General features: G+C 42.1%; 1 protein-coding gene across 1 annotated transcript in view; it reads right to left on the bottom strand.

Annotated features, from left to right (window-relative positions):
• LOC133613745 (UPF0524 protein C3orf70 homolog B) overlaps window positions 1–23,366 on the bottom strand; it is a 55,974-nt gene extending 32,608 nt beyond the window's left edge. The window contains exons 1-2 of the mRNA XM_061971505.1: window positions 23,311–23,366; window positions 22,825–23,215 (exon numbers count right to left, since the gene is read on the bottom strand). Coding sequence (XP_061827489.1) covers window positions 22,825–23,008 — 184 coding nt within the window. The 5' untranslated portion in view covers window positions 23,009–23,215; window positions 23,311–23,366. The remainder of the gene's footprint in view (window positions 1–22,824; window positions 23,216–23,310) is intronic.
• Between the last annotated feature and the right edge of the window lie 1,096 nt (window positions 23,367–24,462).

The following is a 24,462-nucleotide window of genomic DNA, read 5'->3' as shown; positions in this document are numbered from 1 at the left end:
ACGACATCATTTTCCACTCAGTGAGACTCATTCACGGTAAGTACTAGTGGAATGTAGTTCAAGTATTTTGTAAAGCCTAAAATAACTCGAGCAAACTCACTGAATCGGAGGAAATAGGCACAGTTGTCAAGGACTACTTTGGGCAGCGTAATGATACACATGTTGTTTGGTTATTATGCTGAGTGCCTGCAGGGGTAGGATGGTTGGTGTAGGTGGGATTGACTCAAACTGCAGTGCCAGTGCTCAACGAAAGGAAATAATATGTTGTGACTAGGCGGCTCATCAGCATACACCAAGGCGTGCACATTCACTTTTTTTAATAAAAATATTAACATGATGGAAACTAAAACTAACTCGTCTTTTAAGTCAAAGGGGTGGCACTAATTTTCTTCAATAAACTGGAAGCTGATGTAAAAAAAAGGGGGGGAGGGGGTTATTTTCCGGAATGCTTATGACTTATTCATAAGCAGCAAGCATGAGATATAAACCCCAGTCCTCCCTGTAGGGTTGAGGAATAGTCATTGCTTTTAAAACTAGAAATTAACAGTTGTAGATGGCCACAATGTATCACACTCAACAGCTTCTGAAGTTTCTCATGCATTGTAATTCACAGCTTAGGGAAAACACAATTAGGGTTGTTCTACCGCACAGGGAAGTTGCACTTTGACAAAACATGTCCTCAATTTGTCAGAAATGAAGAATGGCTCTGTGTGTTTATGGCCCATGAGTACTATTATAAACACAAAATGTAAACATGCTCTGAATAAAACGCTGCTCCATACACAGAGTATTTTGATTGTGGATGAATTACTAAAAAAAATGTATTCAGGTGAAACTGAAAAACAAAATACAAATATTTTGAATGAATGGGTTGTACTTGTATAGCACTTGTCTACCTTCAAGGTACTCTGAGCGCTTTGTCACTATTTCCACATTCACCCATTCACACACTGATGGCCGGAGCTGCCATGCAAGGCCCTAACTACGACCCATCAAGAGCAAGGGTGAAGTGTCTTGCTCAAGGACACAACAGACGTGGCGAGGCTGGTAGAAGGTGGGGATTGAACCAGAAACCCTCAGGTTGCTGGCATAGCCACTCTCCCAACAGCGCCAGGCCGTCCCCTGTAAGATGAATAATTTACTAGGGTGTCCTTTTAGTTTCATAAATGCATACATACAGTATTGCTAGATCACAACACTTAGTATTTAGATGTATGTCATAAACAAAGTGGCCACTAGGAGTGCAAGGACTCGTCGACGAATTTGTTGCCCGCAAATACATTTGTGACGTCATCACTCACGTTTTTCTGCACGGCCACTTGCAACAACAATCGCAGTTGCAAACATGTAAAGTTTGCACCTCACTTTGCAAAGCGAACCTTATTTTTTTATGGCAGTAGATCTGTGATGCAGAAACATTTAAAGTGGAGGCATGATGTCAGATATCTAGAAAATGTGTTCTCAACGCAGTAAGATATTTAACTTGTTACCTCGTTGACAAGTGTGAGACGAAATTGTGTGAAAAACAGATTTGACTATAATTTCAGAAAAGTCCACAATCTACATGTTGTCTACATCAATTCAAGTACTGTTTTTATTTGACAGGAACTTCAGATGTGAAGCAGCGTCGGCACAATAACAAACATCAATCACACACACATACACACACACAAGCATTAGGAACCACAGCATTAAAGAATAGATATACAATAAATTAGATAGCTAAAATGTTCAAATTAATCAAGTCTATTAGATTGCTAAAAATGACAGGAGTAATCAATAATCAACAATATACCCGTGTGGAGATTTACAAACACATCATCAATACATGTTTCTTTTTTTAGGAGGTTAGATAGGTTTGGTGTGTGTTGTTTGTTTGTACTGCTATTTTTACAGTTATTTGTTTACATAAAAAAATATATACTTTGTCATTGCTTTTAAAAAGACAAAAATTTAATAGTCATTTTGGTTTTATAATAGCCTAATGAGCAGCACAGTTAGAGTATAAATAAATATAGATTAATTAATTTGTAATTTTGTTAGTTGGCACATGTTGAATTTAAGACCAAATGTCAAAATTAGAGCCACTGAGTAGATGTATGCTTCATAATCTGATCAGTCAACTAATCATTAAGATATTGGATGACTCGTAGTCGACTATCAAAATAGTCGCTAGTTAAATGGGTTATACTTGTATCAATCAATCAATCAATCAATGTTTATTTATATAGCCCTAAATCACAAAAGTCTCAAAGGGCTGTACAAGTCACAACGACATCCTCGGTACAGAGCCCACATAGGGACGTCGATGTGAATGACTATGAGAAACCGCATATGTGGGTAACCCCCCCTTTCTAGGGGAGACCGAAAGCAATGGATGTCGAGTGACATAATATTGTGAAAGAACAGTCCTTAGTGGATCTAACATAGTAGTGAGAGTCCAGTCCATAGTGGGGCCAGCAGGAGACCATCCTGAGCGGAGACGGGTCAGCAGCGCAAAGATGTCCCCAACCGATGCACAGGCCCGGGTCCCAACTCTGGACAGCCAGCACTTATACTCAAAGCGCTTTGACACTATTTCCACATTCACACACACATTCACACATTGATGGCGGGAGCTACCATGCAAGGCCCTAACCATGACCCATCAGGAGCAAGGGTGAAGTGTATCGCTCAAGGACACAACGGACGTGACAAGGTTGGTAGAAGGTGGGGATTGAACCAGGAACCCTCAGGTTGCTGGCACGGCCACTCTCCCAACTGCGCCACGGCGTCCCCACTGTTGCATCCCTAGTGCCCACTTAGGTTATGTCTACACCTAGCCGGATAACACCTCAAACTAATAATTATTTAGCCTAAGCCCCATTTCAGCCACACTAAACCAGTGTTTAAGGTAACCCTCCCTGGGTAATTTTTTACACAGGTAAGCGCGTCGTGTATTTCTTGAATCTCCATCTTTGTATGGATTCATTGATCGTTTACAAACCTACTTCGGAGAGGAAGGGAAGTCATAAAGACCGCACCCCACACAGGAAGTGACATCAGAAAGAACGCGTCACAGCCAGCTTCATAACAACGGAGCTAACCACTGGAAAGATGGAGGCGAGTCCTCAAGACATGCCGTGTTTCTCATTCTTCTACATGTACAGCTTGTGGAAATCACACATGAATACCTTAAGAGAAGAAAACGCGCGATTGCAGCTATTTCAGATACAACACATCTCAGACGGCAAGAGAACTTTCGAATGTCCAGGTCAGCTGTGATTCTACTTACCGAAAAACTCTGTCCATTTGTCGACGTAGAGACAACAAAAATGTGGGCTCCCGTGGATGTGATAAAAAAGGTAGCTTGTGCTTTGTACTACCTGGCCGTCGAGGGAAGAATATTGAATGCTTTTGGACTGGCAAAGCAGACTGTATCAGTTATTGTCCGCCATGTATGTCGCGGACTCAACGTCTAGGTCCAGAGTATATAAAGTCACCAAAAACGACAATGAAGGTAAAGGCAAAAGAGTGAGGAGTGTCTTGACCAGATATCTAGATCCCTAGATTGTTGTCAAATGTTCTTTATCACATTGTTTACGTGTCTAATAAAGATTTTATTAATTTATGATGTCTCAGGTGTGATTCACTACAATAGGGCCCCACAGCACACTGGATTCCAGTTCATTGAAAGACCACAACACTTGATATTGTTCAGATAAGTTAAATTTTTAATTTAAGAACTTGCACACAAAGCAACACTTGAGGTGACTATGACGTGCGCATTTTCCGCATTGCGTGCGCATTTTCCGCGTTGCACCGGCGGACGGAGTGAGGAGGGGGTCTTAAACGACCATTGTGTGTGTGTGTGGACAAGGATAATGTTAGGTGGAATTTACCCTGGATAACCGGCTTAGTGTAAACGGGACCTTAAACTACAGCTGTAAAACATTTATCTTTACGCGTGTAGATCCTCCAGAATTCAATAATTAACAACTTACAGTATGTACCATTTTCCTCTGGTACATACACTGAATGTGCTTTAGGAAGCACAGCTACAGTGTGTGTTCGTGTCTGATGAGACACTAAACCTCCAGGGCTCTAACACTTTGAAATGGGGTTCATAATTATATAGAATGTTGGAAAATGTTTTTTATTAAAGCTGTGCTGTGTACTTAATATACACAAAACACTCAAGGCATGTGGTACAACTGAACAATCTAATTCTGATGACATCCAAAAATCCAGTCTTGTATTGCCTTTACAGAAGACGATAAGCAATCATCCGTCCTACTCAAGGTCCAATATAAACCATTTTCAAGCACTTTCAATATGAATTTTCAAGGATTTTGCAGCTGTGGTGGATGACAAGCTATATCTACACACACACACACACACACACACACACTGTATAACATATACGCATATATACAGGTAAAAGCCAGTAAATTAGAATATTTTGAAAAACTTGATTTATTTCAGTAATTGCATTCAAAAGGTGTAACTTGTACATTATATTTATTCATTGCACACAGACTGATGCATTCAAATGTTTATTTCATTTAATTTTGATGATTTGAAGTGGCAACAAATGAAAATCCAAAATTCCGTGTCACAAAATTAGAATATTACTTAAGGCTAATACAAAAAAGGGATTTTTAGAAATGTTGGCCAACTGAAAAGTATGAAAATGAAAAATATGAGCATGCACAATACTCAATACTTGGTTGGAGCTCCTTTTGCCTCAATTACTGCGTTAATGCGGCGTGGCATGGAGTTGATGAGTTTCTGGCACTGCTCAGGTGTTATTAGAGCCCAGGTTGCTCTGATAGTGGCCTTCAACTCTTCTGCGTTTTTGGGTCTGGCATTCTGCATCTTCCTTTTCACAATACCCCACAGATTTTCTATGGGGCTAAGGTCAGGGGAGTTGGCGGGCCAATTTAGAACAGAAATACCATGGTCCGTAAACCAGGCACGGGTAGATTTTGCGCTGTGTGCAGGCGCCAAGTCCTGTTGGAACTTGAAATCTCCATCTCCATAGAGCAGGTCAGCAGCAGGAAGCATGAAGTGCTCTAAAACTTGCTGGTAGACGGCTGCGTTGACCCTGGATCTCAGGAAACAGAGTGGACCGACACCAGCAGATGACATGGCACCCCAAACCATCACTGATGGTGGAAACTTTACACTAGACTTCAGGCAACGTGGATCCTGTGCCTCTCCTGTCTTCCTCCAGACTCTGGGACCTCGATTTCCAAAGGAAATGCAAAATTTGCTTTCGTCAGAAAACATGACTTTGGACCACTCAGCAGCAGTCCAGCTGGTGTCGGTCCACTCTGTTTCCTGAGATCCAGGGTCAACGCAGCCGTCTACCAGCAAGTTTTAGAGCACTTCATGCTTCCTGCTGCTGACCTGCTCTATGGAGATGGAGATTTCAAGTTCCAACAGGACTTGGCGCCTGCACACAGCGCAAAATCTACCCGTGCCTGGTTTACGGACCATGGTATTTCTGTTCTAAATTGGCCCGCCAACTCCCCTGACCTTAGCCCCATAGAAAATCTGTGGGGTATTGTGAAAAGGAAGATGCAGAATGCCAGACCCAAAAACGCAGAAGAGTTGAAGGCCACTATCAGAGCAACCTGGGCTCTCATAACACCTGAGCAGTGCCAGAAACTCATCGACTCCATGCCACGCCGCATTAACGCAGTAATTGAGGCAAAAGGAGCTCCAACCAAGTATTGAGTATTGTACATGCTCATATTTTTCATTTTCATACTTTTCAGTTGGCCAACATTTCTAAAAATCCCTTTTTTGTATTAGCCTTAAGTAATATTCTAATTTTGTGACACACGGAATTTTGGATTTTCATTTGTTGCCACTTCAAATCATCAAAATTAAATGAAATAAACATTTGAATGCATCAGTCTGTGTGCAATGAATAAATATAATGTACAAGTTACACCTTTTGAATGCAATTACTGAAATAAATCAAGTTTTTCAAAATATTCTAATTTACTGGCTTTTACCTGTATATACACACACATACTGTTCAGTTTTTTCCGTATTGGCCCTCTGAATAGGGGTCGTCACTCAGCATGAAAGGAATTACTCGCACTGCACTCGTTTGCTTGTTTTATTTGGTACTATTGCAGAAACAGTAGCAGCAGCAGCAGCAGCAGCAGCAGCAGCAGAAGCAGAAGCAGAAGCAGGTAATAACCTACAAGTAAACATGAACATAAAACAATGTATCTATCTTGAATCATCATAATGTAAATAATAAACATGAATTCATCAACTGAACCATAATGTTGTCAACCATGATATGACATATTATCAATCACTGTGATTTTATCCTAACTTATTAATTTTAGCATTACATTTTATTATCACCATTAATTTATGTCATATACTGTTTTTAATGTGATCAGAATTATTTATAATGTCTCTATGGTTCATGGACAATCATATTAAAAAGACATAAAACACCGGCGCTCTGTTTGAGGCACACATTACACATATGAGCAGAACTACATAAAAGAACTACAAATCCCATCAGCCAAACCAGGAAGTAAAGTGCCGGTATTCTTAACTCAAACCTTCGAAATGCAGCTGGACACACGCAACGTGACAACAATCTAATCCAGCAGATTTCAATCCACACATTACTGTTAATTTTGCCAATGTTGTTCAAAGACTAAATAGTGAGTGTTTGCCCTGGTTGTGACGCAGCAAGTCCGCCGCACAACAAGCGCTGCGGACACAGCGGACTTACAACAAACAGAAAAGCAAGGAAGCAGGCAAGCATGGAATTTAAACAATAATTCAGCTGATCTAACAAAGCAAAGCGGACATAACAAATGATCTTACCAGTGGGGTATGCTGGTGACGAAGCACGCTGTTTTTACAAACGAAACAATGACGCCATTTTTAAAGCTACCGACATGGTCACCTGTCAGTGGTAGCCCCGCCCATCTTAAAGTCCCAGGTAAGTCCGCCATAAATACATATACACATAACAAATACACATATTAAATCCAACACCTCCCACTTAAGTTCCTGATGTCCCATGCAAGGAACTTACACCACAATCTAGAGACCCCACTTCGTGACACACATTCAAAAATCCAGTTACAATGATTTTTTTTTTTTTTTTTTTTTTTTTTTTTTAATGGAGTGTGGATGCTCATCTTCGTATATGTACTGTGTGCACTGTGTGGGCATGGTGGCAGCGATCCGCCTACACCAACCAGCCAAATAGTTTTAAGGGGTTTTGGGGCGTTGATTTGGCCAAAGGGTGGGGCAGTGACTGGAACTTTGAAGTCGCCCCGGGAGACAGCGTCATGAAGTCGCAGCTGGAGTCGAATCCTCTGCTGGGATCAGCACGATCAGCCGCCTTACATCCCTTTGCAGGATGATGGTTGACGGGAGTTGTTGATTTGTCCTGCCTTTTCTCTCAGTATTCGTCGTTGGAAGGCCAGCACAAACTTTGACATCGACGTCCCTGACGACTCCATGCCTGTCTGGTCTTGTGGCTGTAACTATGCCCAAGCGGAATTGTCCTCTCATAGCATTAGGGTCTGCGATCCAGACGATGTCTCCCTCTTTGACGTTTCTCTCCTTTGTATGCCACTTCTCACGGACAAAGAGATTTGGACCGGCTAGTTCATTCCACTTGGCCCAGAATCTGTCAACTAAATTGTGGATGTTCCTTAGCCTGCGCCAAGGGTGGGTGACTAGATCAAGTCCATCTGTGTCTCCTCCCACTGAGGATCGTCCGAGGATGAGAGAGTTAGGAGTTATGTAGTCGACTGACTCCTCTTGCTCCTGGGCGCGAGCGTCGATTGGGCGCTCATTTGTCAGGTTGGCTGCCTGAAAAATTAAAGTCTGGAACTCACCCCAGGTGAGAGAGTCTGTCGCTCCTTTCAAACTTGTTAGGGCTCTTTTTATCAGTTTTACGGCAGCTTCTGCTGCTCCATTCCGGTGAGGCGCATCGGCAGGGTGGAAGCACCATGCCCAGTCTGTCCCATTCTTGGCTGCAATGTCCTCAACAGATGATGTTTGTAGACAACGCAAGTGGTTTTGGAGCTCATTCAAAGCGGGTTTAGCCCCGATGAAGTTCGTCCCTTTGTCGGACCATAGCTTGCGTGGGTGACCTCTAAGGGCAACAAAGCGGGAGTAGGCCAGCAGAAAACTTTCTGAGGACTGGTCATCGCATACATCGGCATGGACTGCCCTTGAAGCCATGCAGCAGAAAACAATTCCCCAGACTTTCTTCCTTGCTCTCCCCTTGACTGCGTCCTTGACTTCATAGGGGCCGAATAGATCCAGGGTTGTGTACTCGAATGGGCCTGCCCTTTGCGAGCGCTCCAGCGGGAGGTCACTCATCACTTGCTGGCATACTCTAGCTCTTTGCTTTCGGCAGTGGATGCAGTCATTTATAACTCTCCTGACTGCTCGACGGCCCTGTATGATCCAGGCTTTTCTCCGAGTTCCTAGGAGAGTTGCTGCAATCCCCTCGTGGTTCTTCTCATGAGCCTCTTGGGCTAGTAATGTGGCCAATCTTGACTGCATAGGGATCAGAGGAATAGCAGTCTTGCCTTCATTCCAGGACTGAATTCGTCCTCCGCAGAGTAGGAGCCCCGTGACCTCATCTTTTCGGACCACGAGTCGGTCCAGAGTTTCATCCCGGAACTCAACTCCGTCCTGGGCTTCAAGGGCAAGGTAATGGAAGGCCTCTGCCCTCTCAACAGCTGTAAGACCAGGCTTTGCATTTTCATTGGCAGTGGCCTGGTGGCTGCCACCTAACCAGGCCTCCACTGCCCGCCGAGTCCAGGCAACAGTCCCGCACAGCCTGGGGAGGGAGCTAAACCTCCCAGGCTCAACGAGGCGCACAATGGCCACGGCCCGCACCCGTGGGATAGACAGAGGTGGAGTGGTCCCGGGGCCGCCAGGCTCAGGAGGCTTCATTCTGATGTCGCTCTCATTTTTCTGTCGTCTTGTGACCACGGCAGAGAATACGCGTCTTTGAAGCTTCTTGATGCTGTCTGGGGCGACCGTGGCAGCGATTTCATTTGCAGTCTTCACCGGCCACTTGCTTTCAGGCCACTTGAGGAAGTCAGGCCCGTTCTGCCACTCCGAGTCCTCGTTCAACTCCTCAGGAGTCGCTCCCCTCGTAAGGATATCGGCAATGTTTAGGTCTCCTTCAACCCACTTCCAAGCGTCCACTGGGCCGGCCTTCTGGATTTCTCCGATTCGATTTGCAAAGAAGGTCTGATATCCATAACTGTCCTTTTGGATCGCACCAAGGATCGTCTGGCTGTCTACTAGGTGTACCCAATGATCGACTGGGATGCGGCAGTGCCTCTCAAAGTACTTCCTCAAGCGAGTAGCAATTACCGCGCCACAAAGTTCAGCTTTAACTCCATCCCCCTTCTGGTCGAGAGGAGTAAGCTTGGCCTTCGACTCCACCAGCCTCACGATGACCTTACCAGGCTCGGTTTCCCAGCGGAGATAAAGCACAGCTCCGTAAGAAGCTTCGCTCCCATCAGAGAATGTAACCCCAATTGGGGGGCCTAAGGCTGCAGGGGGGGTGAGGCTCCGGTCAAATCTTATTTGGCCGAGCCTTGCATACTCCTCAAAAAGTCTGACTGCTGACTCCCGGAGTCCTGGTGACAGTGGGTCATCCCATGTGTCCTTCATTGGGCGATTTTTTCTTGCTTCTTGAAAGGACTCCCTTACGAGCATTACCCCTTTCTGTTTCGCAGGGGAGACCAGACCAATAGGGTCATAGAGGCTGGCAATTTGGCCAAAAAGCAAGCGCCGGCTCAGCGGCTCAGGAGTGCTGCTCCTAATCTCGTCCTCTCTTAAATCAAGCCCAGTCCTCATCTTCCCCCTCTTCTTTGAGAAGTTGATTGTAGCGAGGATGCGGAGCTTGTCTGACTCGGGCTTGTACCCAACCCCGAGGGCTTTGCTGTCCTCCTCTTGCATCTGATTTGGGAGGGTGAGGATGTTCGGCGTGCTCGGACAGCCAAGCTGGGGACTGCTCTGGGTTCCCCCCCTCCCACTTTGGCCAGAGAAGACCCAGGGTTTTAGAGAGAACCCTCCTGCCTCCAAGATCTTCTCCACTCCAACAGTTGTCTCTCCCTTTGTGAACTCGGTGTTCGGATTGCTTGAGTCCACAAGGACCTCCTCATATACTTTTGAGGCAGTTCTCATGGACCTCGCGACATGAGTGTCAGACTGGTGGAAGATTAAATCTACCATCTCAAGGAGGTCAGGGTGGGTCCCAGCGACCGTCTTTCCAAGTGGGCCATCCCAAAGGATCAGGTCCCCTTTTCTCCTGACTGGCTGTGGGACCAGGCGACCTTCCCTGTGGCTGATGAGGAGATCGATTTTGGTGGGCCGGACCAAGTCTTCAGCAGCAACACCAGGGAAGAACCCTTGAAGTTGATGTGGTGTGGCTTTCTGGGTGACCTCTGCAATGCTCTCCAGACCGTAGCAAATGATCTTATGCACTCCCACCGCTCCCTCGGGAGTCTCTACCCTCAACCAAAGGGAGTATCTCCTGGTCATGATTGTCCTCCGCATCCCACCAACTCCATGCACAATCAATTTGATGTTCTCTCCACATAGTCCGAGACGCTTGGCTCCAGTATTTGTGATGTAATTGGTATCTGAAGCAAGGTCAATCAATGTTCCTATGAGATGGCCAGAGTTGGTAGTGACCTTGAGGAGCATCATTAGTACTGGATATTCTTTAGGTACACTTCCAGTGCTGGTGCAGATTGCTGTGGTGGTTTTGTTTGAGAAGACTTTCCTGCACTCTGTCTTCTGCTCTGGGGTTAGCGTTGCAAGAAACTCTTCCTGCTGGTTGGTTAGGCCAAGAGGCCTTTTCACTACTTTCGCTGGGACTTTGCTGCCACCGTCCCTTTGAGTGGCGAACCTGGGGCAGAGCAGGTAGTGGTGAGCCTCGTCTTGCCGGCAGTCCGCTTAACTGCAGAGGAACCCTGAGTTGCAACGGCCATCATTGGGGTGAATGTTCAAGCACCTGTTGCACACACCATGGGTCCTTAGGTGAGACTTTCTTTTTGCCAGGTCCAAGTCCCTGAAGGTTTTGCAAGCAAAAAGCCTTCCAGTGTGTGTTTCGTCGCCACAGACGGAGCATTGCAATTGTGTCTTTGCTGGAGGCCCGCGTTGACCTGCAGTGACCCTGGAGAAAGCCTTCTTCGCCCTCTTTTCTGAAGTTTCTATCGGGCGTTTCTCAGAGGGAGTATTTTCTGCAAGGCTCGTTTCCAACTGGTCCACCTCTTCAAGAATTACCTCCTGTCTCTTTAGGAATTGAAGAAGACACTCAAAATGGTTCTGATGGGTGAAACCATTGGTGGGCACATTCTTGTGATCCACCCATTTCTCCTTTAGGAAGTTCGGTAGCTTACTCTCCAGAGACTGTGCCACCAGACGATTTTTCATAACATCCTCTTCACCCAGGATGAGAAGGTTGCTTAGGGCCCTTTCCACCGTCTGGATCAGCTCAATTGCTCTCCTAGGGTTATTTCCTTTTACAGGGGGCAGGCCTTGCACCTCACTCGCAATCATCTGGACAATCCTTGCCTTATTCCCATATCTGTTGTCTAAGCGTTGGAACATTTCCTCAGCGGACGCGCAGCTGGACAAGACTAGGTCCTTCTTCACTTTCTCACCGAGGCTAGCTAGGAGATGGAACCTTGTTACACCTGCCGTCCTCAGTGGGTTCCCCAATTGCTCCAGTTCTCCCCATTCAGCCTTCCAACGGTAATAATCTGTTATGTCACCAGAAAACGTGGGGAGACGTGCTCTCTCGAGGGGGAACTGATTTCTGTAGCCGTAACCTCCAGGATACATGTCAGGGATGCCTCGGGGAGCGCTCTGGGTCATCAGCGGTGTGCTAGAGGCATTTGATGTGGTTCCAGTGCTGCCACCAACTGGTCCACTAAGTGCCTGAATTCTGGCACCTGAAGCTGAGATGGTTGTTGGGAGAGGATTGGATGGAGCAACTTGGGTGTTGCTGCCTGAAGGAAGTTCCTCTTTGAGACTGGGACCGCTAAATGGGGGCTCTGTGAAACTGACTGGGTTGAGCACGTCCTGCACCCTATCAGACTTTTTTTCTTGTCTGACTTTGTCATCCATATCTTCATCGGATGACTCCGTGCATCTTGGGTCTCGCCAGCTATCCTCCCAGTCTCTTACTTGGCGCCACAGAGCTCGGACCTTCTCCTTGAGCATCTTTGTGTTGGCATATGAGATAAGAGCATCCCAGTTCCTGCATCTTCGTTCGAGCTCATCGATCCTCTCTCTCAGGCCACGTCTGGTGAGCTCAAAATCAGACCTCTTTAACTTCTTTATGTTGCAGCCCTCAACCTGGTCCATCTTAGTCTCTGCACTGGAAACACATTCTCCGATGTCATCTGCTGCGAACTTAGTCCAGATTCTTTCTTGAATGAGCTCAACGGTGTCTGTGTATTTACGGAGGCACTCAGCTGTCTTCTCCGCTATGCAGGCTGCTTCTTCTTTTGCCTTGTCCTCTTCATCCTCGGTTCCGTTCACCGCATTGAGGGCTTCAGCATAGTCATCTCCTGCATCACTGACCCTCTCATAGTCCACCTCAAGGATCCTCAGCTCGTCAATCAGGGCTCTCTCTCCTAACAGTTTGACTCTGGAGGCAAGCTTATTGGCCCTCTTGGTGAAGGAGGATTGCGCAGCAGAGCGCATTCCTCTGAGGGCTTCAAGTTCCTGTGTGTCCATTTTCCTTATTCTTTATCTGACCGGGGTTTGGTTTCACCAGCAGGGTCCTTTCCCTCCAACTGGTGGTTCTCCTTTGGTCAATTGTTAGGTGGACACAGTGTTGTTTCGCTTGGAGAGTTATTTATTCCTCTTCAAGGCTTAAAACTCATCGGGGGATTTGTAGGTAAATTCCAATCTCATCCAACCCGGTGGTTATTACTGTTCAGTTTTTTCCGTATTGGCCCTCTGAATAGGGGTCGTCACTCAGCATGAAAGGAATTACTCGCACTGCACTCGTTTGCTTGTTTTATTTGGTACTATTGCAGAAACAGTAGCAGCAGCAGCAGCAGCAGCAGCAGCAGAAGCAGAAGCAGAAGCAGGTAATAACCTACAAGTAAACATGAACATAAAACAATGTATCTATCTTGAATCATCATAATGTAAATAATAAACATGAATTCATCAACTGAACCATAATGTTGTCAACCATGATATGACATATTATCAATCACTGTGATTTTATCCTAACTTATTAATTTTAGCATTACATTTTATTATCACCATTAATTTATGTCATATAATGTTTTAAATGTGATCAGAATTATTTATAATGTCTCTATGGTTCATGGACAATCATATTAAAAAGACATAAAACACCGGCGCTCTGTTTGAGGCACACATTACACATATGAGCAGAACTACATAAAAGAACTACAAATCCCATCAGCCAAACCAGGAAGTAAAGTGCCGGTATTCTTAACTCAAACCTTCGAAATGCAGCTGGACACACGCAACGTGACAACAATCTAATCCAGCAGATTTCAATCCACACATTACTGTTAATTTTGCCAATGTTGTTCAAAGACTAAATAGTGAGTGTTTGCCCTGGTTGTGACGCAGCAAGTCCGCCGCACAACAAGCGCTGCGGACACAGCGGACTTACAACAAACAGAAAAGCAAGGAAGCAGGCAAGCATGGAATTTAAACAATAATTCAGCTGATCTAACAAAGCAAAGCGGACATAACAAATGATCTTACCAGTGGGGTATGCTGGTGATGAAGCACGCTGTTTTTACAAACGAAACAATGACGCCATTTTTAAAGCTACCGACATGGTCACCTGTCAGTGGTAGCCCCGCCCATCTTAAAGTCCCAGGTAAGTCCGCCATAAATACATATACACATAACAAATACACATATTAAATCCAACACATACACACAGGTGTATATATATACATACACACATATATATATATATATATATATATATATATATATATATATATGTATGTATATATATATATATATATATATATATATATATATATATGAATTTATATATATACATATGTATGTATATATATATATATACATATATAGTCAAGGTTTCTGTGGTTTATCTGTTATACAGTGCTCAAAAAAATAAAAAAATAAAATACCGGGGTAGAGCGGAATATATGTTAGGTCAGGAAAAAACAGAGGCTATTTCATCCCTACAAGCCTGTTTCGCAGGGGATTTTATTGAAGTGTCTGTGGTTGTTACATATATATATATATATATATATATATATAAGGTACTTTACATGGGGGTGTGGCCATTGTTACAATGGCCACCACCCCCGACCCCCCTACCAACCACAGACACAATAAAATCCCCTGAAGAGCAGGGAAACCTGCGAAACAGGCTTGTAGGGATGAACTAGCCGGTGTTTTTTCCTGACCAAACGTGTGTATATATATATATATATATATTATATATCACACATTGATGGCGGGAGCTGCCATGCAAGGCCCTAACCACTACCCATCAGGAGCAAGGGTGAAGTGTCTTGCGCATATATATATATATATATATAAATATATATATATATATATATATATATATATATATATATATATATAGGGATGATGCTCGAAACCGGTTTTCCTGGTTGTTCGATAAGAAAAGAACAGAGTCCTTGGACTCAAATCCCTTTTTGAGAACCGGTACCCGTTATCGAGACCACTATATTAAAGAAAAAGAGTTGGTTCTTTATTCGAATCCCTGGGAACGAATCCCGTCCCGACAAGAAATGCCCCGTGGTACATCACAAGAAATGACGTCACGTGGCTCAGTCATTAGGCGCAGATGGGGAAAGCAGGAAAAAAATGGACCGGAAAAAGCGCTCCAAGGCATGGCTTCATTTCACCCCAAAAAACGAGGAAGCGGCAATATGCAATTATTGCCAAGCTTCGCTCTCGTGTAAGGGGGGGAAGCACAACAAGCGGGTCGTGTCTTCGACACGTTTTGAAGCAGCGGCAGAGACGACGAAGAACGCCCCTCTTCTTCTACCAGCTGCCCAAGTCCCAGCTACAGTGGCGGTGACGCCGGTGAGTAACTAACGTTAACTGTTGCCGGTTAATTTCCATATCTGCTCACTTGTAGTAACGTTACCTCTTATGTCAACCAGGACTGCAGTAATGTTAGCTAGACTAACGTTACCTAAGCATAATCAGTGGCTAACGGTAACTTTAACATGAGCCTTTTTGTATGTGTCTGATAACGTTAATGTTATCTTGTAGCCTACACCACGACAGAGTTTGCAAGTCTGTAGTGCTTTCTTTGTTTCTTTAGTTTATTTGGAACATGAACACACTTACAGTATAATACATCACAGTTTCATATCATTTCACTTTACAGGAGTAGGAAGAAGTAAAGCTTATTAATCCTACCCCTTTCCCACTTCATAGCGTTTACAAATATATACATCATTTACTGACCTTTTTATAATAAAATATCTGTGAATTAGTATAAACAACAGTTTTGTAATATGTAATTAATTAATTCAGTCATTATTAATATACTGAGATGAAGAATATCTTATTTTCAATAAGGTTGAAAGTATTTTTCATAATTCTTTTTCTTTGTACTTTGTAAGCACTATTCATTTGAACAACCTCTTAAACTGGATCATATCAGTACAATGTTTAACTTCTTTACTTAATCCATTCCATCATTTAATTCCACATCATTTTAGCTGTTTGCAATTTTACCAAATCATCAAACTTTAATATTTTTGACTCAATAAATAAAGTGTTTGTATGTTCTCTATATCCAACATTATGTATCAGTCTAATTTTTTTTTTTTGTAACACGGTTAACGAATGTAGCTCACATTTGTAGTTATTTCCCCAAATTTACTGTATGCACAATAACTCAGATATGGTAATATTATAGTAGCGAGCAGTAGAGAATGTGAAGTGATTTGTTAAACCAAATATTGTGTGTTTTTTTCCATATACAACAACCTATCTGGACTCGATAAGAGAATCAATAAGGAATCGGTTCAATAAGAGGATTTGATAATAGGCTCGAACTCGATCATTTCTTATCAAATATCATCCCTATATATACATATATTACATTACATCATGACATTTAAACAGACGCTATGAATGCATTCCGTTTACTTTGAATAAATGATAACGAAGTCCATGAACAACATTATAAAGAAAGCCATTTCAAGAATGTCAACCATGTGACAGATTTTTTTTTTTTTTTGAATGTGTCTTATAGTGGTTGTAGTCTGCACTAAATCATACTGACAACTGGCAACTGATTTGTTTTAATTTTTTTGTACAATTCGGTCTTGGTCTGAACTTTTTGGAAGGTATTACTCGTGAAAATCTTTGTACTGTGCAATGTATTGCGTCGTAAAAAAAAAAAAAAGGATCATGTCCAGTGGGATACATTGCGGTTGTCTACAATCCTACATTCCTAGTTTTAAAAGCAGAATTTTTGCTTCTGAATCTTGTTGCCTACCAACCGTGTCACTGATTTTGATGTCCTGAGATTGCCAATAGTAATACACACACTGTTAAATTGAAACATCCCTGACAGTATTAAATCTACCCAAGCATTATTATTAAGAAAAGTGTCTTGCATATTGATCTGATTGCATCTTTCATAAACACCAACACTGTACAATTTAAAAGATTAATTTAAACTACCTTAAACACCGGAAAACAAGCATGTGTTGCCTATCTCTACTTTCTAAAATTTGACTTTACCATGAAACATAATGATTTCAATCCTTAAGAATTGTTATATTGTTACACACAGTATTTGTGTCACTTTTTATCCTAACTATACTTTAAATGTATTTCCTAGAAAAATATGGTCGTCCAAATTCACACACTTTTGTCCTGTTCCCAGTCCTATTACCCTAACTGCATCAAACATTTTTTAACATTTTCTACAAAGTCACATGGGCCACAGGAAGTTGCATCATTCAGACAGACCCTTTGTAGGCCACGGAAAACCCAAAAGTAAGTTCACTTATTTAATTTCCTGTACATTTGATCATATTTCCCTTATGACTGGAGGGTGTTAAAATCTCAGCACAATTCTGTTACTATACCGTAATTTCCAGGCTGCAGAGCGCACCCCCTAATGTTTGGACAGCTTTGACTTTGTACATATATTGACCGCACTAGTCATTAAGCTGCAGGTGTACATTTTGAAACATTAAATATTTACACAGGCGCCTGTAACAAGGCATACAATGCGGCTCGATCGTCTTTGGCTTTTGGGGCTGCATTGTGTGCATTTCGTTGAGGCCTCTCCAAGGTGATGGTGAGTTCATAACGTGCTAAATGGCTGACCGAATGATTGTGTGAGTGTGTTTAATTTAATATGAACATTTTCATTGGTCCACCTTGACAATCACATTGGTCTGATGTAACAAAGCTAAATATAATGGAGGCATGTGAAGCCTTTGAACACGGAAAATCCATAAATTAGTCGCTGCATTGTATAAAGCACAGGTGGGAAAAAAAGTAGTGGTTTATAGTCTGGAAATTATGGTAAATTGCTTATTTTTACAATATACTCTTGTGTTTAAACATTCTAATGTCCTTAATGTTAACATGCTATTAGCATAAATGTCACGTGGCTATATTTATTGTATTTGCTAATTCTAAGCTAAAAACTCACTCCTGTTACTCAAATTTGTCATCTTTTTCATTGGAACCTTGTACCTGAGATGGGCCAATACACATTTTGAGTAGTTTAATATGGCTATGTTCACACTGCACGGAAGGATGGTCAATTCGGATTTTTTTGTCAAATCCAATATTTTTATATATGTGAGCGCACACTAACCTGCATCCGGTAGTAAACATTGCTCTTATTCTAGTCTGTCTCCAGTACTGGCGCATTTGTGTCAATTTCAAGGATTTTGTGCAATTGAAGTCCACATTTTCTGAACTTATTGCATGCAGAAGATTGAGAGGGAAGAGGGCAAGCATTTTGACTCTCACAGTTTAAGGGGCATTTGCTTCGATGTCTGCTCCGAAGAGCAAGCAGTCAGAGACACAGGCGGGAATGGTGGAACACAGAAGTGAGTTCCTGAAACATTGTTTTTGCCTGTTTTTTGCAACCTTCTATTTTGGCGAATAATTGAAACGCTTATCACTTTTTGATGACATTTCTGTTTGGATAATTAGACCAGAGCGTTTTTCATTACGTTTTACTTCTGCTCCTGTATGTAAAAACCTGCACTGCAACAACTTAATTTCCCCATTGTGGGATAAATAAAAGTCTATCCTATCATATATCGATTTATATCCTATTCCGAAAATAGCCTGGTCGGATTTGAAAAATTCAGGATTGCACTGTTCACATTGACGTGACAAAATCCGATACAGGTCTCATATGGGAATTGACCTGCAGTGTGAACCAGGCCTTTACGTATAATCAGATAGAGTTGAAAAAAGACAAAAATGTACCGTATTTTCCGGACTATAAGCCACACCCACAACATTTTTGAAGAAAAAAATGTGTTTATATATATTAGCCTAGCCGCACTGTAGATACATACCTGTATGTTGTGAAATTAGATATTTATATAGAACGATTCTGTAAATATTTATTTTTATACCTTAATTGTTGCCAAACGGTGCCCGTAACATGGCAGTAAAAAACAAAACAGAAGTCATTGATGTCTTTATTCAATCTTTATAAGATTAGTAAGATGTTCTCCTTTTTTATAATGTTCAAAAATGTTTATCTGGATTCTCCTTCCTTTTACTTTGTAAACACTTTGAGTTTGAACAGTTTCTTAAAGTTCATCATTTTAGTACATTGTTTGATTTATTTGCTTAATCCAGGGATGTCAAACCTGCGGCCCGCGGGTCGGATCAGGCCCGCAAACAGGTTCAATCCGGCCTGCGAGATGAGTTTGCTAAGTGTAAAATTGAGCTGCATTTTTAAATTAAAGAAACTGCTGTTCTAAAAGTGTCCATTGGACAATAGCAAATTTGTTAGGCAAGCAAATAGTTTATATCGGGGCGAGCAAGTATGCCAAGCAAGAGGTACACGGTAAAGTGGGGCTGCAACTCCTCCCCATTGACCCAACGTAAAACAAAGAGGAGTAAAATAAACAATTGGTAACCTCACTTAAAATGCTGCATGAGACACTGCACAATTGATATAGTTCTGTGAAAAATGATTTTCTTCAGTGCAAATTTAAACAAAGTTAATAATGGAAATTACAAATGAGGTAGTTGGTACAAAGAAGCGTTTTTATTTATGCTTCATTTTGTTTTTGTTCAATCATAGATGGGCTGTGACTTCAACTTTAATTGGTTTGTAGATACACTGAGATTAAGTCTAATTTCATTGTGTTCTAAATGGTGTTTTTGAAACTGCACCAATTTTTTTCCTCAGAATTTTTTACTAAGTTGAAGTGTTTTGTCAACAGTATTACTTGTGATGTGTACATTTTCAGAATGTCCTTGTTCTATTTTGGACCAAAGTAAAACAAAGAAAGAAATCTGAAGTTGTCATAGTTGTATTTTTAAGTTATTATGCCATGATTTTACCCGTTCCTCCATGAGGCCCCTGAGCTAAAATGAGTTTGACACCCCTGGCTTAATCCATTCCATAATTTAGCCGTTATCGAATAAAAATCCATAGATTAGCCGCACCTTTGTATTAGCCGCAGGGTTCAAAGTTTGGGAAAAAAGCAGAGGCTTATAGTCCGGAAAATACGGTAGGTTTATTTTGAAAACGTTTCAACAACCAAGTGGCACCGATTTCGTGGAATGGTGCTGATAAAACAAATTTGGTCACATAAATAAGGTTTCCATTGCTTTAAAAGTGTCAGGAAAGTGCAGCAGCTTGACTGAAACAAAGAAAAAAAAATTTGTTTTCAAACTTGCTAAAATAACTTCAGTAATTAAGGCAAAAAAACAGAATTGTAGTTCCTACAGTGAGAATAAACAAAAGATGGTGTGAACTGAAAACTGAAAATCTGGTTTCTTATTATATTTTGAGGGGTGCACACACTTTTCACATCCCTTGTTCATGCAAACACAATAAATATACAAATACATGTAATAAATATACAAATACATAAATAATAAACTCTACAAATATGAATAAATGGGAACTAACCTGGAAGCCTTTACTGACATATATTTAATCATAACTTATAGACATTTTTAAAAATTGCCGTATCTTTTTTGTAGTTTTATTCCTTGTTTATTATTGTTATTATTTTTTGTATTGTTCCCACACTACTATTGCTTTTTTGTGTCACCTTTGATATGGTTTTGTCACGGTTTACTTGCTTTTTCTGGTGACTTTTTAATTTTTTTGCATCTGATTGAGTCACGAAAATGTGACTTTCTTCTTCTGTGTGAACGGTGGAGAGGTCCCCGGGAGGTGATCTAGTGATCACTTCCTGAGGATCCTTGATGTCGAGGAATATTCATCCATCTTGCTATGGTCTGGATCGTCTGCTGATCCTGAGCCAGTGCAGGATGGATGGATATATACACAATATCTGGGTACTTTTTTCTAATAATGTCTATACTGTAAAAGCTTGAGTTGTTAAAGCCCAAGTGCACCTCTCTCCTCAAGCGTGCATGTGAGTGTGTGGATGAGTGGATGTATGAAGGGTCTGAGTGAGCAAAGTATGATTGTCAAATGCATAGGCGCCGAGTACCCACGGACAATGCCAAGTACCCACGTGGGATTGATGGCAACTTTTAACCTTTTAAATAATTTTTGAAAAATCAATCTTTTTGTTGTTAATTTTGTGGCGAGTTTGGTCCGTTATACATAATAAAAAAGTCACAAATCAAGTAATCTATAATTAAAAAAGTCTAACAAAGATTTCAATATGCCCGATAATGAACTAATGACACAATAATCTTGACTTTGAACACACCGCATACGAGCGAATGAAGGTCATACTGACTCAACAGCCATACATGTCACACTAAGGGTGGCATTGTGAACAACGCCAACACTGTCATAAACATGTGCCATATAGTGAAACCACACTAAACAACAACGACAAACACATTTTGGAAGAATATTTGCACCGCAACACAACATAAACACTACAGAACATCTTATCTGTCTTGTCTTTTAACAAAGAAACAAGGAAGTCACAATCTTCGTTCAATGAATGTTCTGCAATTTGTCGTCCCCAAAGTAAGAACTGAACTGGGCAAGAAAGCATTTAGGTTTTCAGCACCGAAGGCTTGGAATAACCTACATACAAATATTAAATTTCAAACCTTTGTTACATTGAATGAGTTTAAAGCTTCTGTGAAAGGATTGCAGTCTACCTTGTCTGTATGCACATGTGTCATGTGAGCAAGTTTTAATGTTGTAAATGTGATGTTTTATGTGTTGTTTACTGTTTTTTAATGTAACCTTGCTGCTGCCCTCTTGGCCAAGTCTCCCTTGGAAAAGAGATCTTTGATCTCAATGGGATTTTTACCTGGTTAAATAAAGGCTAAATAAAAATAAATAAAGAACAAATTCCCTGCAGCACCAACTCTTCCAGGATGCAACAATATAAACAAAAGCCATTGGTGGATCTATACCTAACATCCACTGTAATGATACCACGTACAATAGCGTATCTAGTCGATACTACAATGATTACGTCGATATTTTTTAACATCACAAAATCTTCTTTTGTTTTTAAAAATGTATATTATGTTGGCAGCACGGTGGTAGAGAGGTTAGTAGATCCTGGGTTCAATCCTGCGCTCGGGATCTTTCTGTGTGGAGTTTGCATGTTCTCCCCGTGACTGCGTGGGTTCCCTCCGGGTACTCCGGCTTCCTCCCAACACTAAAATTGGCCCTAGTGTGTGAATGTGAGTGTGAATGTTGTCTGTCTATCCGTGTTGGCCCTGCGATGAGGTGGCAACTTGTCCAAGGTGTACTCCGCCTTCTGCCCGAATGCAGCTGAGATAGGCTCCAGCACCCCCCGCGACCTCGAACGGGACGAGCGGTAGAAAATGGATGGATGGATTATGTTTACAAACTCAGGAAATATGTCCCTGGACACATGAGGACTTTGAATATGACCAATGTATGATCCTGTAACTACTTGGTATCGGATTGATACCTGAATTTGTGGTATCATCCAAAACTAATGTAAAGTATCAAACAAGAGAAGAAGAAGTGATTTTTAAATTATAATAGAAAAAAGTAAGCAGAATTAATTTTCTACCACTTGTCCTTAATAATGTTAACAAAATAATAGAATGATAAATGACACAATATGTTACTGCATATGTCAGCAGACTAAATTAGGATCCTTTGTTTACTTACTACTAAAAGACAAGTTGTCTTGTATGTTCACTATTTTATTTAAGGACGAACTTGCAATAAGAAACACTTGTACCCTAAGATTTTTTTGTTAAAATAAAGCCAATAATTACTTTTTTTTGTGGTCCCCTTTGATTGATTGAAACTTTTATTAGTAGATTGCATGACAGTACAGTACATATTCCGTACAACCACTAAATGGTAACACCTGAATAAGTTTTTCAACTTGTTTAAATCGGGGTCCACGTTAATCAATTCATTTATTTAAAAAAGTACCGAAAAGTACCGAAATACTTTTGGTACTGGTACCAAAATATTGGTATTGGGTCAACCCTAGTACACACACACATCGAGCACCCACTGGCAGACATGTAGATCGGCGCCTATGATTTTAACGGTAAAAATCAATTAAAAAATATATATATTTGCAAAATATATACAAATACGTGACAAAAAGACGACCAACTCACAATGGCACCATCCCAGGTGGCAGCACCAGTGCAGCTTGAAGCACTTCCCATGGCTGTGTGTGGCGCAGATGGAGAGTCCGTCACAAGGCAGGAAGTCGGGTCGACCCGCGCAGCTTTTGGCCAAAGCCTGCGCTTCGTCCAACTTCTCACTCTTCGCACACTTTGCAGCCCGGGAGGTGGCCATAACAGCATCGCCCGAACTTCACCCCGCACCTCCACAAAAATATAGAAAGAACAAAACACTCGCTTTTTTTTTTGGAGGGGTGGGGACTACAATGACCGCCAAGGAGCACCGCGGCGAGAGATCCACGAAGACCGCCCGAGGAGGAGGCTCCTCACCGGGGGGGAGAAAGCAGACGACGGCTGATGGAGGTGACGCTGGTCGTCTTCACTGAAAAGGTAGCGACATGTTCCGTGAAAGTCGGTGGTTAGTCGACGTTAGTTGTGATATCCTATCCTAAAATCGTCCACGACGGTGTTCCACACCTCTCCCCATCGTGGCATCATCCAGCCGCCGGGAAGCTCCAGTCTACGCGTGTGTGCGTGTGTGTGTGTGTGTGTGTGTGTGTGCCTACAACATCTCAACTTCACACGGCAGGAGGAGTCCACAAAGCTCGGCCCACTCGGGAAAAAAAAAACCCCACCACGACTGAAAATGAAGGAGCCCTCCCACGTAGCCACACAGTTATACAACACCGCTTTTAGACGGATTCCCGAGCTTGTAGGAGCGTTTTATTGTAGAATATTAAACTAGTATCGTAGTATAGGCTGGAGGCGTTGGCCGCTAGGTGGCAGCACTGCGCGTCTGCTTTCAAATGCGAGGCAGCCATTGATTTATATAAAAAGGCCTTTCTGCCAGCTGATCCAGAATAAACATCTGACTTGTTTCCTCTCAGAAGGGATTATTTTTCCCCCACACAATTCCCTGAATATACAGGAAATTGAACTACAGCGAATGCAAATAAATTGATGTACATTCAGTCTGCACATAACAGCATATTGTATCAAGCAGTGACCTGCGGTCACTAGAGGCAGATGAGGCGGGGCCTCACCTGCCATCATGGAAAGAAAAAAATGTAAAAAGAAAAAAAATTAATTAAATTGTTATATGTATCCAGTGATTATACTATAAAGTTATTTTCCATTTAACTTCACCAGCTTTAGATTATTTTTTATTCAAAATCGCTGAATTTTCACATTTGCCGTTCAAATACTGAGAAGAGACGGTGCGGTGAACAGCAGCCAGTTGAGGCACGTCACTCAATTGTGCCTCAACATGGATTGCGGACTCGGCTAACTGCTGGCCTGCTGTGCAGTGAGACCGTATTGCTATATGAATTATATTATACATTTCCATAGTTTAGTTAGCTGAGGTATATAATGTACAGTGTATTTTGTCAACAACTGTATGTGTGTAAAGTATTTCTTGTGCTGAGCGATCATAAAACTGCTGCGAAGACGCACTGGCTGAGGCTCGCGTAACCCAGCCTCCTGGTGCCGGTTAAGGCACCTTCGCCGCAGAGTGCACCCCGCGACGAGAGCGCCACACCAACCAAAGCCCACACCTAAACCCTCCACGTGCAAGACCGAATCCACCCAAAAAAAGTCACTTAACAAGAAGCCAAAAAGTGCAAAAAC

This window comes from Nerophis lumbriciformis, linkage group LG13 (assembly GCF_033978685.3).
Source record: "Nerophis lumbriciformis linkage group LG13, RoL_Nlum_v2.1, whole genome shotgun sequence".
NCBI classification, from domain to species: Eukaryota; Metazoa; Chordata; class Actinopteri; order Syngnathiformes; family Syngnathidae; genus Nerophis; species Nerophis lumbriciformis.
Note: the sequence above shows the minus strand (reverse complement) of the source record. Positions and strands in the feature narration are given on the sequence as shown.